Genomic DNA, 21,634 nt, shown 5'->3' on the forward strand with positions numbered 1-21,634 from the left:
TTTAGGCACGGCCATGACTACGAGGCCCTCTATACGGAGCCTCGAAATAAAGAAACACTCGTTCGACTAGTGTCGGTTAATGTCGGCTATATTCGGTCAGATTCGATGTTTTTCGACACCGTACGATTCAGATGGACGTGTTCCGAAGAACGCTTTTACCTGTGAAAAAGCGTCCAATCAGTTTGAAAGCAAGAGGTTCGTGAGGTTGTTTTATTCGTATCAAGACACAGGGAAAATAAATTAGTGATTACATTTTTGTAAAAAATAAAGATAAGATTCTCGATAGATTCAATCTGTATTTTTAACAACTATTTTTCTCTGGCCGAACGATTGAATGTTTTGTTTTCGTTGAAAGTAGACCGCCATTGAAGTTTTCACAATTAGAATATTTCGCGATACAATCATTCAACGCAACATTATCAACAAATTTGATTAAAGAAATCACTACGTTACAACTTGCATATGCATATGCGTATGCCTACACTGTTTATCTAAACCTTTCTCATTTACCATGTGATTTTCTTTCACTTTGCTGCGAAAGAAATTCTAAAGATTTATCGCTGCAATTTTACTGGATCGAGTTCGTGAGTCCTTTCATCTATTTTTGTTTACGTCGCCAACTATGTGTGTGCGGTGTGTGTGATCCGCCTAATTATTGTGTCTGTGCAAATCGTATTTGCGAGACACGCTATCCTTCATTGTTTGCTTTGACTTGACAGTCACGTGCATTTATGTGTCAGCCTGATTTTTTTTATCGAATTGTGTACAAATGAATAACAAGATAGTATATTTGCATACGTTCTATGAAATGGATTTATTCTGTACCGAAGTAAATGAACGAATTGTGCTAGATAAGCATTCGCATGATACATATGTTCGTTGTTCTGTCGGTCACAAGTAACCGACAGAACTATTTCGTTTAGTGCCGTTCAGAAGCACCTGCGTAATTACACTATACTCTATTACATTATTTTGCATGGCATTGCCTAAATTCTTTGATGACAAGAATAATTCGTAATACAACATTGCCGAAAGACCTTACCTTTTTTCACATTTCATTAGTAAACGATCCAAATATAGAATTAACGAAATAGCGTTTGTTGGAGGTAACATCTGTAGCACGAATCGAAACCTTAACGTCGGTCACTACTGACCGACAGAGTGATCAGACTTGGTGGTCCGTGCGTACAAAAGTGGATAACCTTTTTTCGACTGCTTTTCAGATGCTTGAATCCAATCACGGAATGTACATACAATGAGAAGTAGTATTACTGTATATACATGTGCGAGCATTCAATCATCGTCTTTTACATCCGTTTCCCTATCATCCGTATATACGAGAAAAATTAGGGGTCGAGTATAAAGAAGACTTTGCATACGTTCATGCATACATATCTAGGAAATTGAAACGTATCATTTCGACGAATTTGATCGAAATAAGGGGATAACTTCGAACGAAAAACAAGGGTACGATCACGGATGGTAAGTTAACCGCGTTGACAGTTGAAATCTATCTAGGACATGGAAAGCTCTTGAGCGCAAGTCCGTCGTGAAGCAAACGTGACTTTTCGATCGACACTGGTCGCTCCGCAAAATACATACGTCGATAGGTAGGTCAACAGACGCAACGGCTGGGACGCCGCGCGTACACGAATGTCAACGAACAGTTTTTCCGTTGAGGTATGTTTTCACCCGAACCTGGACACGATATTTCCATTTCGTCCGTGAACGCGTAGCGTTTCTTGCTTTCCCCTTTGTATCGTGAATGAATATTTTTCACGGGCGATTCGCGTTATCGTACGAGATAGAAGTGTAATTACCACGGTGGTGGTCGGAAACGATCGTGACCCCGTGCCGCGTCGCTTCTCTATATTGTTTTCGCTTTTATTGTCGTTTTTGTGTTTCGCGTAACGTTTCGTACGATCGAACCGTAACACCTTTACCGCGAATAGCGTTGCTTCACAGGCTACAACACGAAGCACGAAAAATTGTTTCTTTATACGTTTCCGAGGTATTCGCAATGGGGCAAACGGGTCTCGTTTAGATCGCATCGATTCCAAATTGAAAAGCACTCGGGGGAAAAAAGGTCGTACGCGTTCGTTGAGTTCTTCCAGCGCGTGCGTCGAACGCAACACACGCACACACATACATGCGCGCGCGCGCGCGCGCGTGAGACATCGGTGAACACAATCAACGTGCCAGCAGCGTTGAAACGACTTATTGGTACAATCTGGAGTTATCCATATATTTGTACGCTCGATGTTCCACTTTTCCGAAGAATGCGTAGCTCTACAGAAAGTTGCTTTCAAATTATAGCGAAAACATCGAAATGTCGTTCTTTGGCTGGAAAGGCAGCGGCCGTTCCGAAAGTGCTGAACACACAGGACGCAACTTACAGGACGGCCTCTTTCAAATCGCTTCCCAAGCTTGCCACATATTGGTGCAAGTAAGTTCGTAGTAAATCAAATTTCTCTTTCATTCTTTTTGTTTTTTTTTTTTTTTTTTTTTAACAATAAACCGTTCATCGACTATCGTTATGTTTAACCCATTCGGGTATTCCACTTTGTTCGCTTCGCGCGAACAAATTGCAACACCCTAGATGATTTTTGAGATTTTATTTAAATGTTCACAAGTTGAGAGTAATGTTACCAATTGTAACCGTAATATTTTCACATGTACAAATATAACTCTATGCGCTAAAATTGTTCGAAATCGAAAATTACTAATCTGACTCGTAGTAGCGCGTTTTGGTCCAAGATGTTATCTCGATTCTTCGTCACGAGCGTAGTGCAGATCGAATGGGTTAAATCGACGTTGTTGAACGAATTAAAACGAAACGATTCCCTTGCATCCATTCATTCGTATTTTCACCGACCCTGTAACGTTTCGAAAGGTGAACAACACGCACAACGTTTCCTACGGGGGCAGCAACAACGTGAGGAACATCGCGTACTCCAAGTGCTCTACCAAAGATGGTGACTCGATAAGTCTCGCGACTTGTTCCATGAATAGAGGACCAGCGTCCACGGTAAAGTCCTACACGAAGTACGCAAAGGAACGTGGCAAGGATCAGGACGTAGTGGTTTTATTGCCGCATCGCAAGAATAGAACCGCTCTGGTCAAGCATAAATTATCCGTAGGTATTAACAACGTTGATAGGTTTCAATGGCTACCTGTTTCATTAGTTAGCTTTTCATTTGTCGTGAAAAAACATTGTTCGAGGTATTTGTTACAGACGGTCTCCGAGAATGCACGATTAGAAGTGAATCCTACGAGTTGCAGTGGTGGTGGTGGTGGCGGTGGTGGCGGTGGCGGTGGCAACAGCGGTGTCCCTGACGATGATTTCGAATTATGGGACCAATCCGGTTTTATGTTGAGAAGCGACGCGGACGACTCAATGACAAACGGCAAGTTAGTATCCGTTTGAAAAAAAAAAACGTGTTTAAACAAATACGGAATAAAACCTACAAAAATGATTTAGAATGGCTGTGGCCACTTTCTAGTACCATTTTATTTTTATACGTCACCGAACCAGATGGGGAGGAGCTCAAGGATGGTGTAGACCCAGTTGCATTCCAATCACGGTCATCTTGATATTAATCGTACTGGTCGTTTTGTTGCCGTTACTGGACCACGCCGCGGACAAGTACGCCTCGAACAGCAGCAACGTGGGCTTTGACTCGAGTTGCATGAACGGTTGCAATTTATCGTTCGTAGAAAGTCTACCGGTCGGTCTGAATTACACCGACAGTAATGTACTTCACGAGAGCACTTACGATTCCTGGGTGGGATTGATTTCGTTAGCGCGGGAGAAAATAGAAATAGCGTCGATGTACTGGACCTTGAGACGGGAGGATGTTTATCCGGACGAAAGCGCGAAACAGGTAACGAAGACGGATTGGAGAGCGAAAGTGTCATTACAGACACGGTGGAAATACACGTTTGGCTCGATTGTTTTAGGGCGAGGACATATTTCGTATGCTTTTGGAAGCGGGTAGAGATCGTGATATTCGCTTAAGTATAGCGCAGAGCATGCCTACGCAGATCAATCCGAACGTCGATACGGAAATTTTGGCGAGTAAGGCGAACGCCGAGGTAATTGTAAAGAAAAATTTATTAGTACGAATGTACTTCTCCATAGTTTTTTCTTCGATACAGCTGAGCGGCATTGTTGAACGTAATTAAGCATCTGGACCGACAAATGTGGCTGATTTAAGAAATTGTTCGTTAATGTTCGTACAGGTGAGAAGTTTAAATTTTGCCGGATTGCTCGGCGGCGGTGTGTTGCACACGAAATTATGGCTCGTCGATAGAACTCACGTGTACGTTGGTTCGGCGAACATGGATTGGCGATCGCTCTCGCAGGTGAAGGAGCTTGGTCTGCTCGCTCTGAACTGCAGCTGTCTCGCGAACGATTATGCGAAAATTTTCGACGTAAGTCGTGCGTTCCCTTGACTCGACGAACGAGAACCCTGTATAAATTGTGGGCCAAAATTCGCGATATCGAGGCGGGGGAGATTCCGTGTCTCGAAATAGGACGAAAATAATGAATAGAGAACTTGCATCGGTGGTTTCGTTTCCAAGAGGAATGCGTTTGAAAATCGATACAGTACGTGTGCATCTAACCGATAGTGTTACACATTTTCTTACAGACGGCTATTATGATTATTTTTGTGTATCGGTTACAATGTCGAGTACCATCTTACATCTCTACTGAATCATCGTATCAAAAACTATGAATATAATATTCTCGATGCAAAAATCGTGTTTGTATACATACTCCCTGTTGACGTATAGTGTTACTCGTTCGTTAGAAACTGAGAGTCACGGTCGGTAGCATAAACGACTTTATAAGTTCTATAAAAGAATAATCATAATGACATTAGTCATCGGTAATGAATAGATTCATAATCACGCGTTAATAAATTAATTTTCAAATGCATCCTCAAAAACTTCTTTATTTTCGTCTTATCTCGAGACTCTTATCGACAGTCCCCCTGACCCCGTTTGTAGCACGAATTTTGGCTCACTGTGTACAATATTTTTCGCAACGTTTCACAGGTATACTGGACAGTCGCTGAGGACAGCAAAATACCGTCCGTCTGGCCAGATTTGTTGAGCACAAAGATCAATCTGAAGAATCCAATGACCTTCGCGTTCATGGGGAATAAGTATCGAACATACGTCGCGGTAAGTGCATCCTCGTCTCACGAACAAGACTGAAATTCTGTAAATCGAGTCGCTGTTTCAGAGTTCACCACCGCCTTTCTCAACGAAGGGTAGAACCAACGATGTCGACGCCATATTGAATTGTATCGAGAAAGCAGAGAAATTTATTTACATCTCGGTAATGGACTATTTTCCTCTGACCATATACACCGCGAAGATCAAGTACGTATACAATTAGCTTTCGCTCGCTATCTACCTCGTTTATCTGTTTACTATTTTCATTAATACACGCGAGAAAACCTGAACACGCTCCAGTGAGCCTGCGCATAAGCAATCGGGTTCCCTCCGCGTTGTGTATCTTTTAGTTGGCGCGGCTTTGAGTGTCGGTTTGGTTGCAACATTTAGGTATTGGCCAATAATAGACGACGCTTTGAGGACCGCGGCCATCGAACGGAAGATCGAAGTACGGCTGTTGATCTCATCTTGGAAGCACTCGAAGAAATCGGAGGCCTTCTTTTTAAAGTCATTGGTGGAGCTGACCGACAGTTATGCAGGCGTTAAAATCGAAGTGGTCGGTAAATCGCTACATATAAGAATGCTTGCTAATTTTTTCTCTTTTATCGAGAGGAGACAAACAATGTTACATTCGTGCGAACTTTTACTTTCAGAGGAGATTCGTGGTTCCCACCAGTCCGGACCTGGACAAGATACCGTTCTCCAGGGTGAATCACAATAAGTACATGGTAACGGATGTCGCCGCGTACATAGGAACGAGCAACTGGTCCGGCGATTATTTCATAAACACCGCAGGCAATTATCCGTCACAACCGTTTTCTAGCGTCGTTACGTTTCCCCGTATATTCAGGAGATTACAATCTTGTCGGTTTGTTTTTCTTTTAGGTATCGGTACGGTATTCGAGAACGTTGCGGATCAAACGCCGGATAACTTGAGGCAACAATTGGAGGACATATTTCATCGCGACTGGTACTCCGAATACTCTTTCCCGCTGAATGGAAGTTTACCGATCGTGGAACGACCGACAAACACCATCGCCGGGGATTACTACTCCCGATCATCTAGCTACGTATTAGCGTGACAACGACGACATCGTTAACGAGTATTCGACCGACGAGAAAAATGAAAATCGTCGCTGATCGATTAGCATCCGGACGGAGTTCTTAAATGTCACGTCCTCGTCATTTGCAAACTTTTAGCATTTTTTTTTTTCTTCTACGAAACACTTGGTTACGGTTGTCCGTACTCGGCAAATATCATCTTCGAGCGGACGTTTTGTTTGTTCCGCCTGCGTTACCTGCACCAATACGGACGCGCGTCTTCCTACCATTTTTCTTTACATCTCCGTTCCGTTTTGTCTCTACGAAATCGTGTCATCTCCGTTCCTCCGGACCGTGCGTTTCTCGCTCAACAGCAACGAGAGAGACGTACACATGTCGAATCTTAGACCTACGTGACTAATCTTACATAATGGATGTCCGCGTGCCTTGCCACAAGTGCCCTTGCAAATGTTTTCCAAGAGAGATCGTCTCGAGACGAGTGTCCATCGTTCCGTTCGTAAGTAACGCGGCAAACCGACGAATCAGTGGTACGGTGCTAAGGATCGTAGTAATTAGCACGCTTGCAGCATTTCCCCGCCCGACGATGAACCGAACGGTCCAGTTCGGTCGGTCGTGAACGGAAATTGGATGCTTATGGACGTCGTTCGTGCCTTAAAATCGTAAGCGGTTTTTTAATTCAGCCGCGAACACGAATTAATGCGGAACCAGTACATCACGAAGACAGCATTGAAGATTTACAATTTTTTGCCAACACAAATGGTGCATTACTGTCAATTATTCAGCTTGCAAAAAATCCATATGTCTGTGGCATATCTAAAAACTCTCAAAGTATACCTTTGTAGTACGTAAGCGTGACACAGCGGCATTTTTTCACAGCTACATGTGTACAAATTAACATACGTAAGAAGCGCGCTATTAGGTTGGTGCACATGAAACGGTCGCTTTTTTTTGCCGAACGTCGAGTGACGAACTTTGCGAAACGTCATGGAAGTTTTCGAAAATTTTGTTATAATTCGTTCGGCTATAAAAATTCCTACGTCGCACTTCTTTTTCTCTGGTCGTCAAACGACCCGACGACGAGATTGTTCCACCTTCGGACGAGAAAAACTTGTTCAATTTCATTCTATACAAATTTCGCCCGACCGTTCCGGTGGATGGATTTTTATTGATATCAATATCTTCGCGTCGACGTGATCCTGTGATACTTATTTTCATTTTCTTTGCACTATTAGTGTTCAATTTAAACGCGCAGTATGTTGCAAAATAACAACTATATTACATAACTGCGCAAGAATAGTTCTTATAAGCGCGTTGCAAAGAATATCCACCTCTTTCGTTCTGCGTGCGACAATTGAGGTTCGATTATCGTTCAATTTGTATTACGTCGCTGGAAAATTGAACTTCCACGAAAGTGGCAAATATAAACAAAATCGTGAATTCATCCTTTGAATACGATCAGAGAATTGTAATAGAAACCACGTTGACGAGAACTTAGAACAGGCCACGCGAGAGAACAAAAGTCATAATTACCACCATGGAAAGGACGAATCCATTTATTAGCGAAACATGTAGAACCCAATTCGTGATCGAGTGCAGTAAGTATGAGGTAGAAAGGTTAATTCACGATTCGCAACCCAAGCCCTAAGGTACTGTTGACTACACCCAGAGTCAAGGGAGAATCGTTGAATTTTTTACAACGATTAGAATATAAAATAAGTCTTAACAGGATCTGTGGTAGATGCTAATAGGTTTCGATGGTCGATGCGATGAAAAATACATATTTAAAAATTTTAAAAAAGAAAAAAACATTTAATATGCATCAATCTAATATTTTCCATAGACGTAATACATAATTCAGTGCGTTGCGTTAATCGTGTTTGTTTATGTGTTGCGAAACGAGTCTCGCGTGAAACGCACACACGTGATCAAAAGCCATATCATATCATCCCATGTCATACTGCCTCTCGCGAAGTCTCGTCCCGATGCGTCTCCTTTTTCGTTCGTTGCTTTTGTAGTTTCTTTTTTTTTTTTTTTTCTTTCCACGTATCCCGTCGTCGAGTGCTGCTTCCTGTTGCTCGTTACACAACGATCTGCCTTTGTGTCTTGCCTGTATATTTCTTTTATACTTCCGTCATATACGTGTATAAACACGCGCGAACACAGACATTTTTGTCGAAATAAGGAAAGAAGTATACATACTTGCGTGTACGTACCTACGCGTAAAGTAAATATTCTTAATTGCTGTCTCCTGTACTTATGCAATGGAACATTGACGCGTTGAACGTAAAGAAAGAAATGGATTTAGCGAGTGTTCGATCATCTCTGTAAGTTGACAGGTTTATTCATTGCAGAACGATAATAACGCATGAGAGGAAAAATCGGTCGATACAGTTATGAAACACTTTTAGCAGGGATTCATGCAAAACACGGGATTATGACGGACAATTTCCGATTACTATTGGATAATTCTCTCATAAATGAAAAGACTGGTATAATATTTTATTAATTCACAAAAATACCGGTATATCTCGATTTGTAACAAAAAAATTCTCGTATGCACGATTTGTTTTTCTACGGTCACAGTTTTTTCTTGTATAATTCTTATACACTTTGCATACTTCAATTTACAAAATAGGTAATTGTAACATTCCATATATACTGTGTATACATTTCAGGAAGTTACATAAATATCATATCGGATAGATCGAAACCAGAAAAATAACGGCATTAATCCTGCATGAATTTTAATATATTTTCAAAAATTATAGAAAGAAAGTATTTTTCGGTTATTTATGCGCCCGTTGAATGAATCGATCATTCAGCAAATTTCACTTTCGGTTAATTTCGATATCCGTATTTTTTGCGTCTTAGTTTTGCATATTTCGATTTAAACGAAATGTCGTCGAAACCGATATAATTCCGGTTTTAAATCCCTGCTTTTAAGGGGTCCCTCATGAAGCATGGGCTTCTGATATTGGGTTGAATATATATACACACACAATATGCGGTGAGTAATTCCGAAAACTGTAAGTTGCGCTGACGAAAGCATTTCGAGAATGCTGCGTTAAACAATTTATAAGTATATCAGTACTTGCAAACTCTAGAAAAGTCGACAGGTGTAAAATAATGTAGGAGTCTGTTTGACTCGTTAATACGGTCAACCCTTAGTACAGCAGCTTACTTTTCCTAATCCGCTTACTTGTTGCATTTTTATTGGTATTTATAGGATCGCTGTGCATGATCTAGATTTATATCGATACGGTAAACAAACAAGTACAAGTAAATTAAGGATTCCATTATTTCTACAAATATTTTGATCGTGTTCAAATTTACGTTCTATATGCATGTAAATATTAAATGTAAACGAAGTATATTTTTCGTTTGATATAATAAAAGAGACGAAAATGTACACGGAGGGTTTGATAGCGTTCGATCGATTCTATAGGGTTATACAGTTACCCTCCGAAACTTTTTCACTCTATTGTTTGCGTGAATTGATTAATATTAATTTTAGTAGTACCGATCGCTTAAAGCGTTGCCTTTGATTATACTGTGAATGTAATTGTAGAAACAAATATTTATATTTAAATTAGATAAATGTGCATGGATGCGTAAATAGTGCGCAATAGGTAAAACATATTTTAAGGTTAGATATCGATAATATCAATAGTCGATCGCGATCAATCGGTCCAATTAAGAATTTTACCATAACCTTTACGCGACCGTTAGTCGGTAACGCGCGCATTTGTTTCCGCGAGTCCGCAGACGACACGACGTTACTGAATATTGTGAAAAACGAAACCCGTCGAAGAAATTTGAGCAAACACGTGCAACATTTTCTGCGTCGTTGATTTTGGCCCTGGTACGAATCGAGGCTGAACTCGGTCACTCGAAAAATTTCTACCGTGACGGTATTTCTCGCTGACGTTTCTGGCTTTTTTGACGGTTAATTGTATTCGGTCAATGTTGGCAGGGTTATCGGCTGTTCGTTCGTACGGTCGCGATTTCGAGATTCGATTTTTTGCGATACTCGCAGAAATTGATGGCTTCTAAATTTCACAGTCGAAAAGCAACGGTCGGACAGTGATATGTAGTTACCAGTGTGTATCGTTCCGTCATCTCCCGCCAGATCATTTTGTAACATTTTCCGTTGACCGTGTATCGTTAAAACTCGCGCAAAATTCGTCGACCGTGTGGAGTCCACTTCGGATGCTTCGATCGTCTCGCGACGCGCACTTCTCGTCGACGATCTTCTCGTCGTATAACTATTGCGTAGTGTGTGTCTATCCGATGTCCAACGTACGATTCGTATTCCAACGACAAGAATAACAACCGTGTCGATCTTGAACTCTCTCAGCTCGACGAGAAAACGAAGGAAACGAAAAGACGATTAAAAGTGGAGAAGCTCCGCCGGTAGGACAAAAGGAATACAGGTGGCTAGAAGAAACGAGAGACAGAATAAGTTCTCGGAAGGGAGGTGGTGGCTGGGGGTCGAGTGTGATCGAGCTGTCAAGGAAGGGGAAGGAGAGTCGAAGGGTAAAGGAGAAGGGGCAGGGCAATAAGGAGAGTAGAAGGAGGAGAAAGGAAAAGCGAGACCAACGACGGCACGAGTGACAATTCTGAGGTGTATCGCTTGCAAAAGACTCGAGGTGGCATAAGAGGAGGATCGCGTAGATTCGCGCGAAGAGAAAGTTACTAAGGTACCTAGCGTTCGTTCTTCCGTTTTCTGGTTCGTTTATCGGTCTGTTTCTGCGTTCGTTAGACAGTTTGTTCGTCGAACGACAATCCGTTCGTTCCAGTATCGTTAAAGTTTTGAAGACGTCGCGCGGGATTTAATTTCACGGAACACCGGATAAGGTCAGTGAAATTCTAACCCTTTGCGCTCGATATCTCCGTGCTCGATCGCTGCATGCGCCGCGTGAAAATGACAAAGTTCCTCTCGTTGTTCGAGATTTTCGCTCGCCAAAATTTCGCGCACGATTTCGTATCCCTCGTACGAAACGCAACAAAAGTTTACAAATACGATCGATCCTTTGTGGATCGCTAGTCAGAACACGCGTCGTAGATTTCAACCAGACGATACCAGAGATTGGTGCGCAAATATTTGAAAAAGATATTAGACGCGAAACTTCGCACATTTTTGTTTTCTTTCCCAAGCTGTGCACAACGCTTTACGCTTCGCGCGATCGTTCGACGTTCGTCGTGAACAAACGTCGATTAATTAAAATAATAGTTTCATACAACACTAATCTAAATTCTACACAGGAGTGAAACGCGCGGGCGCGCAAACGATATATAAACGAACGCGTAATGTGTATTTTGATTCGACGCGCCTCGAGCTCTCTATACTCGGACTCTCGGGTCTCGGACTTTCTTCGTTAGACATTCACCGCGAGTTTGCGTGTCGCGATTCGTATCGACGGGCACGGAAGGAATCGCTCGAAATCGCGCGTTTCTTTGTGCATCCGTTCGCGGGATATCGTGTGTTTCGTCGATTCACGATTTCTATCGGTGACGACACGAGGTAACGTCTTGCTGGTATGGAACCATCTATTCGTGTCGTTTCGTGTTCTTTGGTGACCGAAATTCTTTCTTCCACCGAAAAGAATAGTTTACGGTGACGTACCGTTACACGCGTACCGTGCTTGCGCAGCATCCGTACCGTTATTTTGTTCTGGGTATTTTGACGTTTTCTCGTTGTTTCGTCCCTGTTGTTTCGTTCTCGCGGCGGAAGTCGACTCGAGATACAGCGCACCGTAGAACTTCGAGCAAGGGTCGCGGAAACGTCACGGTGTTTGCGGTGTAAACTTTGTGTATTTTAATATCGATATATTTACGTTTGAAATTGATACACCCGTACCAAACCATTTCAAGGAACTTGTTCAACGATAATTCCACGTATTTTCTCGACGAGCCACATTTTCGACCGTTTTATTTTTCGCTCCTCCACGGTAAATACATACCTACGGGTGATTACGAAAGCGACCTAAGTCAATATTTTTAAATTATACGTTCGCATATTATTACAACATACATCGATGTAATACAAATAAAGCGATACGTTCACTTTTTGTCAGATTTTAGACTTGGGCCACTTTTACAATTGTCGGCCGTACATCAAAGGTTAACCGTTAATCTAGAATAACCCAAACCGACCCACGCAACTGTTGATGTAACCATGTTTACCTTGTGATTTCATTTCTCGTTATATGTTATTCGTTCGTTTCTCGATTGATATTATATGTCCCCGTCGAGAAGAATCGAAATAAAATGGAAATCGGTCGATAGTAAAATTCTTTGGTAGGACGTTATTATTTAACAATTTTGTTTCACATCGTGCGATAAATTGTCGTTAGTGGGAACGTTTTCAAACCGTTTTTAGATTAATCGAGACATTGAACTGTCACGTTGACGGCCATTCGTTTCAATTTAACATTTCTTTGATTGTTATTGCGACACATAAGAAATAAAGATAGTCCCGATCGTCAGTTTCAATGTCGAACATAATTAAATGCTAATTACCACAGACTTTTTCTCGGTATAAAATAGACATTAGGTCCATTATCGGTAATTCGCAGTCTGTTACTCAATCCTGTTATCGCTTTACCCCAGCGAGTAAAATTTCTTTCTTTTTTTCATTTCAAAGGAATTTCTCTTCGTCCCTACATCAATCGTATCGAATCTTTCGAATTTGATCAGAAAAATCTTTTTCAATTTCCGATTAAAGAAATCGCGCGAAATTGCATTTCAAACGTAAAATATCGTACTTCGAAGTACCCTCTTCGGAACAGTTCTTTCGAAGTCATTTAAATATCCCGAGTAACTCCGATAGCGCTTTCGTCGATGCTGCAGGAAACGTAAACAAATACACATTATTAACGCGTCGAACACCACTGTGGTGGTCACTGGTTACCGACGTTCTCTACCGAACTCTAATTTGAACTTTTAAATACCATCACTCTCGTTAGTAAAATAACAAGTGCATCGACAAATCATCGAATATTTCTACACGCTGCGCTACATTTCGTGCAAATTATCGTGATCATCCTCGATCCACAAACTCTCGTTAGTAACACTCTGGAATAATAAGTAACATCGACAAATTGTCGAATATTTCTACGCGTTACGCTACGAGTATCGAGGACATCCTCGAGTATGGAAATCTGGCGTGACGGTCAACGTGTCAATACCGATGACAAGTTCCGTGCCGGAACGCTTCGGAACGACGACGACGGCTCGATGAGAAACGTAATTGGACCGATGGAACGTTCCGCGTCCAATTCCTTAGAAGAAAAAAAACCCGAACGAAGAAACGGCTTGCGTCGCGGTAACATTCCGCGCGCGAATCGAACCGGCCGTATCCGCGGACCGCGAACGACCGACGTGGTATCGAAAAAAACGCTTCCGTGTCGCCGAATCGGCGCAACGTTCCGTTTCCCAACGGTCGAGCGCGCGCCGCGTATCGTTTCGGTTTTCTCTTCCGATCGACGATTACGGGGAAAACCGAGTCTCGGTAAGAGGAGAGAAAAAAAAAAGAAAAGAAAAAACACAAACCACGACGGGAGATCCGATTCGTCGGAAACGATCGAACGAGTTTTCGCCGGAGATCCATACGGCGAATCGAATCGGTGTTTCGATTCGGAGCACGGGAGACACACGGACGAAGTTCACGATCAACTTTCACTCGACTACGGGTACGCGGTTTCTCTCCGCGGTAGCTATCACGGGAGCATCGTAACGAACCAGTAGTAGAGTTCCTTCTCGATTAGCGCGCGGTTCGAATCGCTCGGCGAACCACGGGAACTCTTTCGCGTCATACACCTTATTCGTTTCCAGTTTGTTTCCGTTGTCAGCGAAACGACGCGCGCGGACAACGATGGTCGAAGTCCTATTGGAGCCGTGCGGCCAGGATGTCGCGGTACCGGAGAACGGATGCAACCTGGACGAGAACACCACCACCACCACCGAGTGTACGCCGAGGGACGACGATCGTTGCGACTCGATCACGGAGGAATCGAACATGACGCCTATACAACGATTCTACAACGGGCAGAGCATATTCATGACCGGTGGCACCGGATTCATGGGCAAGCTTCTCATGGAGAAGCTACTACGCGAGTGTCCCGGTATCTCGTTCATCTATCTGTTGGTACGCCCGAAAAAGGGGAAGGACGTGCACCAACGCATCGAGGAGGTGTTCGACGATCCGGTAATTATTGATCCACGGAGGGGGGAAGGGGGTGGGGGAACTTTTAAATTTAGATCGTAAAGATAGTTTAGATTTTTAGATCTATGCATCGAGACAATGTATTGGATCGTAATGGTATTGGCGGTAATTTAGATCGTAAAGATGGTTTAGATTTTTAGTCTACGCATCGAGATAATGTATTGGATCGAGTGTTTGGTCTATCTTGTCGTAATAATGTATTCGACTACGATGGTACCGAGTGTTTGGTCTGCCATTACCTTTAATAATGTATTCGACTGTAATGGTACCGAGTTCCTGAAAGACTCTACCGAAGTGGGGAAATCCTGTGAGTAACGCACCGAGAGTGTTTTCAAAGAATTTTCCGACTCGGTGAAAAAGTCCGATCAGCAGGCCGCGAGTCGAACATTTCTGGGATACACTTCTGCACACGATCCCGCACTCTCGGTAATTCGAACGAGATTCGTAATTTTTCTTCGATACTAGAGAGTGTATCGATCTCGAGTATCGCGGTCGGTTCGTAATCGCGGTTAGCCCGATTTTGAAAGCGGCATAACGCAAGAACGTACTCTCTCCGGTGAATCGGAATGTTTCCAATACCAGACTGCTGTCCGTACCGTAGAGTCTACGATGTGGATACTCGAAACAATACCAACGCCGCGGAAACAGTTTCTTCAATTTGTTTCGTAACTCGTCCGAATAAAACTCGACACTCTTGGAGCCTTTTCGCACAACGTTCCATCGAACCGGTTCTTTTCTTTTTTTCTCTCGAGTAAGCGGTAAACGGCACTTAAATTTACAACGGACGATAACGTTGATTTCACAGTTGAACGCGAACCGCGGCGGTGTGCAGCTGTCGCGTTACGTTTTGTTTACGTTGAATGAAAGCTCTCCGCGAGACAAACGAACGATCATAGGCGTCGAGGGATCGTTTTGCAACGCTCCATTCATTAAACGAATTTACCGACTCTGACCGTACACGATTTTGCAACTTTGGTCGTGCTGCGGGTTTCGTTGGTTCTCGCTTCTGGTTTCCACTTCTGGTTCCGGTACCGCGAACCCATAAACTTGCAACGACTTTCTCGTCGTACCGACCGACTCCGTGTTCGCTGTCTCTTTTTTTTTATTTACACGCAATCCTCTCTTTCTCTCTCTCTCTCTCTCTCTCTCTCTCTCTCTCTCTCTCTCTCTCTCTCTCTTCAACCGCGTCTCGTCTCTTTTTGTCTCTTTTACCTTCGGCTGGCTACCTGTTTTATCACGGAATACGTTAACGGAGGAACTCGGAAGTAATCGACGCGTTCACGGGAGACACACGGGAACAACTCATCATTTATACTCGCTCGATTCTTTCAAGATTTTTTCGACACGCTATTCATGCACCGGTTCGATTTCTATCTTCGAGATTTATATTGGTACGAGTTGTTTGTGCTCGCATTTATTTACATAGGCAATCGCGATTAACAAACCACGCGATCTTCGTGGTAGAGCGGCCCCGCGAGTTCTCGGCTCGAAAAACTGGGAATTTTGTTAGAGGAAACCATTAAGACGTCGATACTAAATTTTACACGGTTCGTTTCAACGATGTTACCGGCTGGATTTTTCGGATTTCTTTCGATGGAAATTCATTTGAAACGAAGGCTTCACAGAACTCGTCGGTTGGAAATTTGTCGTACTTATTTGTGCACAGCGTGAGGAACTACAGGTGTTTCTTTCTCTCAAATACGAACGATAAGTTTCGTCCAGGTAACACCTGTCGTCGAACACACTCCGCGTGTAAAAATTAATCCGTTCCCTTCGATTTATTCTATTATAGAATTATCTTGTCCCGCGAATCGTCGAAAAATATTGAATTCAATTGTGTCGCCCGATCGATATGTAAATAATTTAACGAACGTGCCACGAGTCGATATTACGAGGCACAAGGATAGTTTTGCCGGCTTCCGATATATAGTTTCATACTCGCGGTCGTAACGATCCGTTCGTAAATCTTAACGAAAAGCGATACTTACCCAGATAACTATCGCAACGATGTTATTTAGCGGGAGATGCCTGCGGAGAAACTAGAAAAGTGAAAACTGGTAAGAATTGGTCGTTGAAAAGGAATCTTTACTCTCGTGTGAAATTGACACAGTTTCTGTTGTCCGTACGCCTGCGAGATAGCCTCCTCGATAGCCTCGCGTCTCCAGACTCCGACGTTGAAGACTCCTTTTCGAAAGTTGCAAAACTTTCTGTCTCGAGCACTCTCGAAATCGCGAAGAAAATTTTTTTCAAGCCTCCAAAACGATACATTATTCGTTGCATTAAAATATTTCGCTAGTCTCTTCCCCGATAAATGTTACCAATTTTTTTCTGTAGATTGTTCTGCTACAACTTTTCGACCGTTAAATTGAAAAAATACAGACATCAAGCGGTTAACGAACCCACGGGGATAGGTTTCGACCTAGATTGATTTACCTGAGAAATAATTCGCTTCGACAGACAACTTTCGCGAAAGAAATAATTCCGTTCCGTGGTCCCTGGACGATCGAATCTGATTTTCTCCGTTTCCGCAGCTCTTCTCCAAATTGAAAGAGAAGCAACCAAAGTTCAGACATCAGGTGGTGGCGATCGCCGGTGACTGTAGCCTACCGGGTCTGGGAATCTCAGCCAGCGACAGAGCACTCATCACTCGTGATGTCTCGATCGTCTTTCATGTCGCCGCGACCGTTAGGTTCGACGAAAAGATGAAACTCGCGGTGCCCATCAATGTACGGAGCCCCAAGGACGCGCTCGACCTCTCCAGGGAAATGCCGGGTTTAAAGGTAAGCGACGAGGAGCAAATGAACGTTGATTTATGCGAGTACTGTGTAATTACCTGGTGGAATTTTTTTTCAGTCGTTCGTTCACGTGTCCACAGCGTACGCCAATTGTCCCCTGAACATGATCGAGGAGAGGGTGTACGATCCACCGATGGAACCGGAGAAATTGATCACCTTGATGGAGTGCATAGATGATAAATTGGTCGACGAAATTACACCGCAGTGAGCAAACGTTCCAGACGACTCTTTTCTTCTCTTTCTTTTTTTAATGTAGATAAAACCGTCTGCGTCGAGTCCGGAGGGGTTACAGTTACATCGAATCGTTTAGTTATCGACGACGAGGGTGTCATAGCATTATTGTATGACAGTCCGATTAATTGTCATAGATTACTGGGCGAGTGGCCGAATACGTACACTTTCACGAAAGCAGTGGCCGAGAGCATCGTGAAGAAAGGGGCTGGCGATCTGCCCGTCGGCATATTTCGTCCTGCGATCGGTTAGTATTTTTAATCGAGGGAACTTAATCTCTAATAAGGTACATAGTTACACGCGAAAGATCATGTATCTGGTCTCTAATGACACGAGCGAGCGGCACAACGACGCGTGTGCCGCCAAGTATCAATTAATCGCGATAAGCCGAAACATCCTAATTTGAATTTTATGAAGCGTAGCCAGGGATACACTTAAGTCTCCAGATAAGATCGCTGCAAGGCTATTCGGTAAAAAAGAACCTGTTTCCACGGATACCTTAAACAGTTGACTCCTATATGTATATATATATAATAGAAGTTATTCTTAAAGACGCGCGATGTCTTCAATGTCAATGGGTTGCTGGACTAAATTCGTCTTCCTGATGAGTTCATTTGAATTCCAGAGAAACTATTAAAAATCTTTTTCGAGCGATTCGTAAAGAAAGCGATCCATACGAATGTACGTAACTAACTAATTTACTATTTATATTGTTGAGGAAATACCGAGTGAAATATTTCACTCGCAAATAAATACACTTTTGGTCCCCTTTCTATTTTTTGCCGCGTCCTACTTTCATCTCGAATTTTATTACTCGATTTATAATTGTCCATGTATACCTCGTTTTAAGGCAAAGAACTTATTTTATTTTAACATTCGAAGGTAACCAGGTCGTGGTCGAGAACGTTTACTATTTATATATGTCAATCTAGAGTCGTTTAAGTTTTTACTCGAGGCCCCTAAAAGGTGAAGATTATTTACAGCGCGCTTAATTGATACTTATAGGATATTGCTTTTTTTTTTTTTTTTGGAATTTCGTATCGGTCCAGGCTCGATGGAATTTATATTAATTTTTCAGTGATATCGACGTATCGAGAACCGCTACTAGGATGGATCGATAACTTGTACGGACCGACTGGCGTTGCAGCTGGTGCAGGTACCGGGATCCTACGATCGATACACTGCAACGGCTCGATACAGGCCAACGTTGTCCCCGGAGATTTAACGGTAAACGCTCTGATAGCCTGTGCTTGGGACATAGCAAACCGTCGAAGGTAAAATACGATGACGAGAGTCGTTCGATTTCTTTCCGATTCGTTCGCGGATTTGATCTCTTCCTACTCGTCTTTCGCAATAGCTAGCCATACACGGGCACTCTTTTCGCGAGAGAAACGGATTCCGTATGGAAATAATGATAGTCAGTACAGTACGAAAGGATTGATTGTTCACTCGACTTACATTGAGGGATTCTTCTGTACGAGTTCTCATGTATCGAGATGTTCCTCTATACGAGTTCTCGTATATATTGAAATGTTTCTCTATACGACATCCACAACAATCGAGACGTTCCTCTATCACGTATGCTTTCCTCGCGGAAAGAATGCCAGTGTATAGCTAGGCATTGTCCGTGCCCACTCGCTACTGTACTACAGTTACCGTTTTCCTTCGGTACACTTTGCAGATCCACAACCACGACCGAAGAGAAAAAGATCGAGGTACCGGTGTACAATTACGTATCACAAGACAATCCCATTACGTACGACCAGCTGAAAACCAAGTCCGAAAAGCACGGTCTCGAGTTCCCAACCGGGAAGGCGATATGGTATTATAGTTTCCGTAACAACAAGCACAAACTGGTCCACCTGTTCTACGTCTACATCCTGCACTTGCTCCCGGCTCTCCTGATTGACACCGTAACAGTTTGCCTGGGTAAACAACCAAGGTAATCTCTCTCGTTCCACCTGACTCCCGTCTAAGTTTCTGTTTCCTTCTGCTCTAACGAGTTCCAATTTTCATTTCGCGACCAAAGGATGCTGAAGATCTACAGAAAGATACACAAATTCATGGACGTGCTAAATTATTTTACCATGAAGGAATGGACGTTCCAGAACGACACTTACAAGAGGATGCTGCACAGCATGACCCCTGAGGATTACGAGAACTTCTCCTGCGACATCACGCGAGTCAACTGGGACAATTATTTCCGTATGTACGTGCGAGGGATTCGGATCTATCTGATCAAGGACCCTATAGAAACGCTTCAGCAAGCGCGTGTCAAATGGCAGAGGTAACTTAGAGCCAATTTATAACGTTCTTTTTTTTAGAAAACTTTGTCGTATCTTTAATCCCGACTTTCACTTTATACAGATTATATTGGATCCACCAAGCGCTAAAGATGATTCTCGCCTACGCTGTCTTGCGAATATGTTGGCTGACAATGTTCTACCTGTTTCGAGTTTACGCGTGACCCGATTTGCGTAGAAAATTATACGAGTATATTCATATTAATTATTAAAAGCTGCGTGCATGCATGCGTGTGCGTAAGTATGTACAGCGTCGAATGGATATTGTATCATCGAACCGAGTCACTTGTCGTGATTTGACGTTATTGGTCCACGCGGTCGTCGGCCAATAAGACGGGAGGAGGTTTGGGGGGGGGGGCAGAGGTGCAGCTTTCTGACGTTTTCTGGACAACTCTGAAGAAACGAAAGGGAAAGACGGGAAAAAAGATCGTAAGCGCTGAAATTCCTCGTTCGTGTACAGGCTATTTCGTAATCGACCTACCCCGTGACGGGGTAAGAGGACGCGCCGAGAGAACTGTAAGAGAACGAAATACAATATGTTTCCTTTCATTTCTCTTTCCCACTTTCTTTCTGTTTTTCTCGTTTTCACGAATGTTGTTCTTATAGGACGATGTTTTTTTTACACGCGCAAACAAGCACCCGATTGCGGTCGTGTTTTATACATAACGTGTACATTTGTTGTACTTTACGCTTTCGTTTTTAAATAAAGGAATATTGTATCATTTTTTTGTAGAAAACGACACGGCTCGATTTACGACACTTTTTCACTCTCACGAATGTCCACGGTTGTCCCTGTTCCCGAACACGTTAAACCGATACTTTTATCTTTCGCATCTCAACTCCTTTGTCTCCTATTTCTCGAACATTCCAATTGTTACGTTACACCATAATACCGCGTGGAAATTATTCGATTCGTTTCACGGAATTTTACCACGCGAGCAGAGAATGGACAAAATTTTATGCGGATAAAAGTTTCTCATAACAGATAAAAAAAATTGTCCTATAAACCCAAAAATGGCCTGCAATTCCTCCCGAAGAACATTCGTCTGACGGATTGTTTCAGGTGTTAAATGTAGCGTGTGGATACTAATTTCATCGGAGTAAGATAAATAGCTTTTAGTGCGTTGTTCCTTAATTAAAAATTGAAATTTGAATTATGGTACGTAATATTTCAAAATGAGCACTTAAAAAATTTTAATGTCCGATCGTATAAACGAATAAATTGCTTATTTGAATAAAATTCTGCCCATCTCTCGAATCGACGGAAAGGTCAGGTTGAAATTTGTAAACAAGAATTATAATTCCCTCGTATTCGTTCGAGGAAGTAGCCCAAGCTGCCAATCAAACGCGAAATACGGGTGAACAGGAATCAAAAATACGTTCTACGCGAATCAATGTGTAATTAGCGACCGGTAATAAGAACGATGATTAATCATTTTATTTCTCTCTCGATTCTTTTTCTCGTACCATGTGTTTGTGTTCGCATGGCTCACAATGACCGCATTTCGACCGCTGTCATTGGAACTGAAAAAAAAAAAAGATAACAACGTGCAAGGTCGTTTCAGAACGAAACCGACGAACTCTGTCAGCATATTTGGAAGGTCATTCTAAATATAAAGTGTTACACTGTTTTTCCCGAGAAACTGCAAGGACTTGATCTATAGAACAAAATAAGAAAAAAATGTTACACAAAGTTTGGCAATAAATGCTTCGTTACAGAGTTACAAACAAATACTGCGCTGACATGTTTTTCCATCATCCGGTGTTGTTACTGATCAGTATAATAAAAAATGATTACTTAGTATTTTCAATTCCTCGTTTCAATATCTTAT

General features: G+C 42.5%; 2 protein-coding genes across 6 annotated transcripts; both read left to right on the forward strand.

Annotated features, from left to right (window-relative positions):
* The first annotated feature begins 109 nt into the window (after positions 1 to 109).
* Positions 110 to 9,857, forward strand: LOC143152469 (5'-3' exonuclease PLD3). 4 transcript variants are annotated; one of them, XM_076322659.1, is made up of 13 exons: positions 137 to 195; positions 1,224 to 2,223; positions 2,317 to 2,446; positions 2,894 to 3,136; positions 3,236 to 3,411; positions 3,536 to 3,884; positions 3,961 to 4,095; positions 4,243 to 4,434; positions 5,062 to 5,190; positions 5,252 to 5,391; positions 5,575 to 5,740; positions 5,838 to 5,979; positions 6,070 to 9,857. In XM_076322659.1, the coding sequence occupies exons 3-13, from the start codon at positions 2,330 to 2,332 to the stop codon at positions 6,264 to 6,266; spliced, it is 1,986 nt and encodes a 661-aa protein (XP_076178774.1). In that variant the 5' UTR covers positions 137 to 195; positions 1,224 to 2,223; positions 2,317 to 2,329; the 3' UTR covers positions 6,267 to 9,857. The 4 variants fall into 4 exon arrangements, with proteins under 4 accessions (XP_076178776.1, XP_076178774.1, XP_076178775.1 ...); XM_076322660.1 differs by having other exon boundaries at positions 1,224 to 1,680; XM_076322661.1 differs by lacking the exon at positions 1,224 to 2,223 and having other exon boundaries at positions 110 to 195.
* Positions 9,858 to 10,789: 932 nt separating this feature from the next.
* Positions 10,790 to 20,542, forward strand: LOC143152471 (fatty acyl-CoA reductase wat). 2 transcript variants are annotated; one of them, XM_076322662.1, is made up of 9 exons: positions 10,790 to 10,946; positions 14,083 to 14,455; positions 17,005 to 17,253; positions 17,327 to 17,472; positions 17,637 to 17,746; positions 18,578 to 18,773; positions 19,181 to 19,441; positions 19,529 to 19,786; positions 19,867 to 20,542. In XM_076322662.1, exons 2-9 carry the CDS (start codon positions 14,123 to 14,125, stop codon positions 19,964 to 19,966), a joined length of 1,653 nt encoding a protein of 550 aa, XP_076178777.1. In that variant the 5' UTR covers positions 10,790 to 10,946; positions 14,083 to 14,122; the 3' UTR covers positions 19,967 to 20,542. The 2 variants fall into 2 exon arrangements, with proteins under 2 accessions (XP_076178777.1, XP_076178779.1); XM_076322664.1 differs by lacking the exon at positions 10,790 to 10,946 and adding an exon at positions 10,953 to 11,103.
* The last annotated feature ends 1,092 nt before the right edge of the window (positions 20,543 to 21,634 follow it).

This window comes from Ptiloglossa arizonensis, chromosome 10, assembly GCF_051014685.1.
Source record: "Ptiloglossa arizonensis isolate GNS036 chromosome 10, iyPtiAriz1_principal, whole genome shotgun sequence".
Lineage (NCBI taxonomy): Eukaryota > Metazoa > Arthropoda > Insecta > Hymenoptera > Colletidae > Ptiloglossa > Ptiloglossa arizonensis.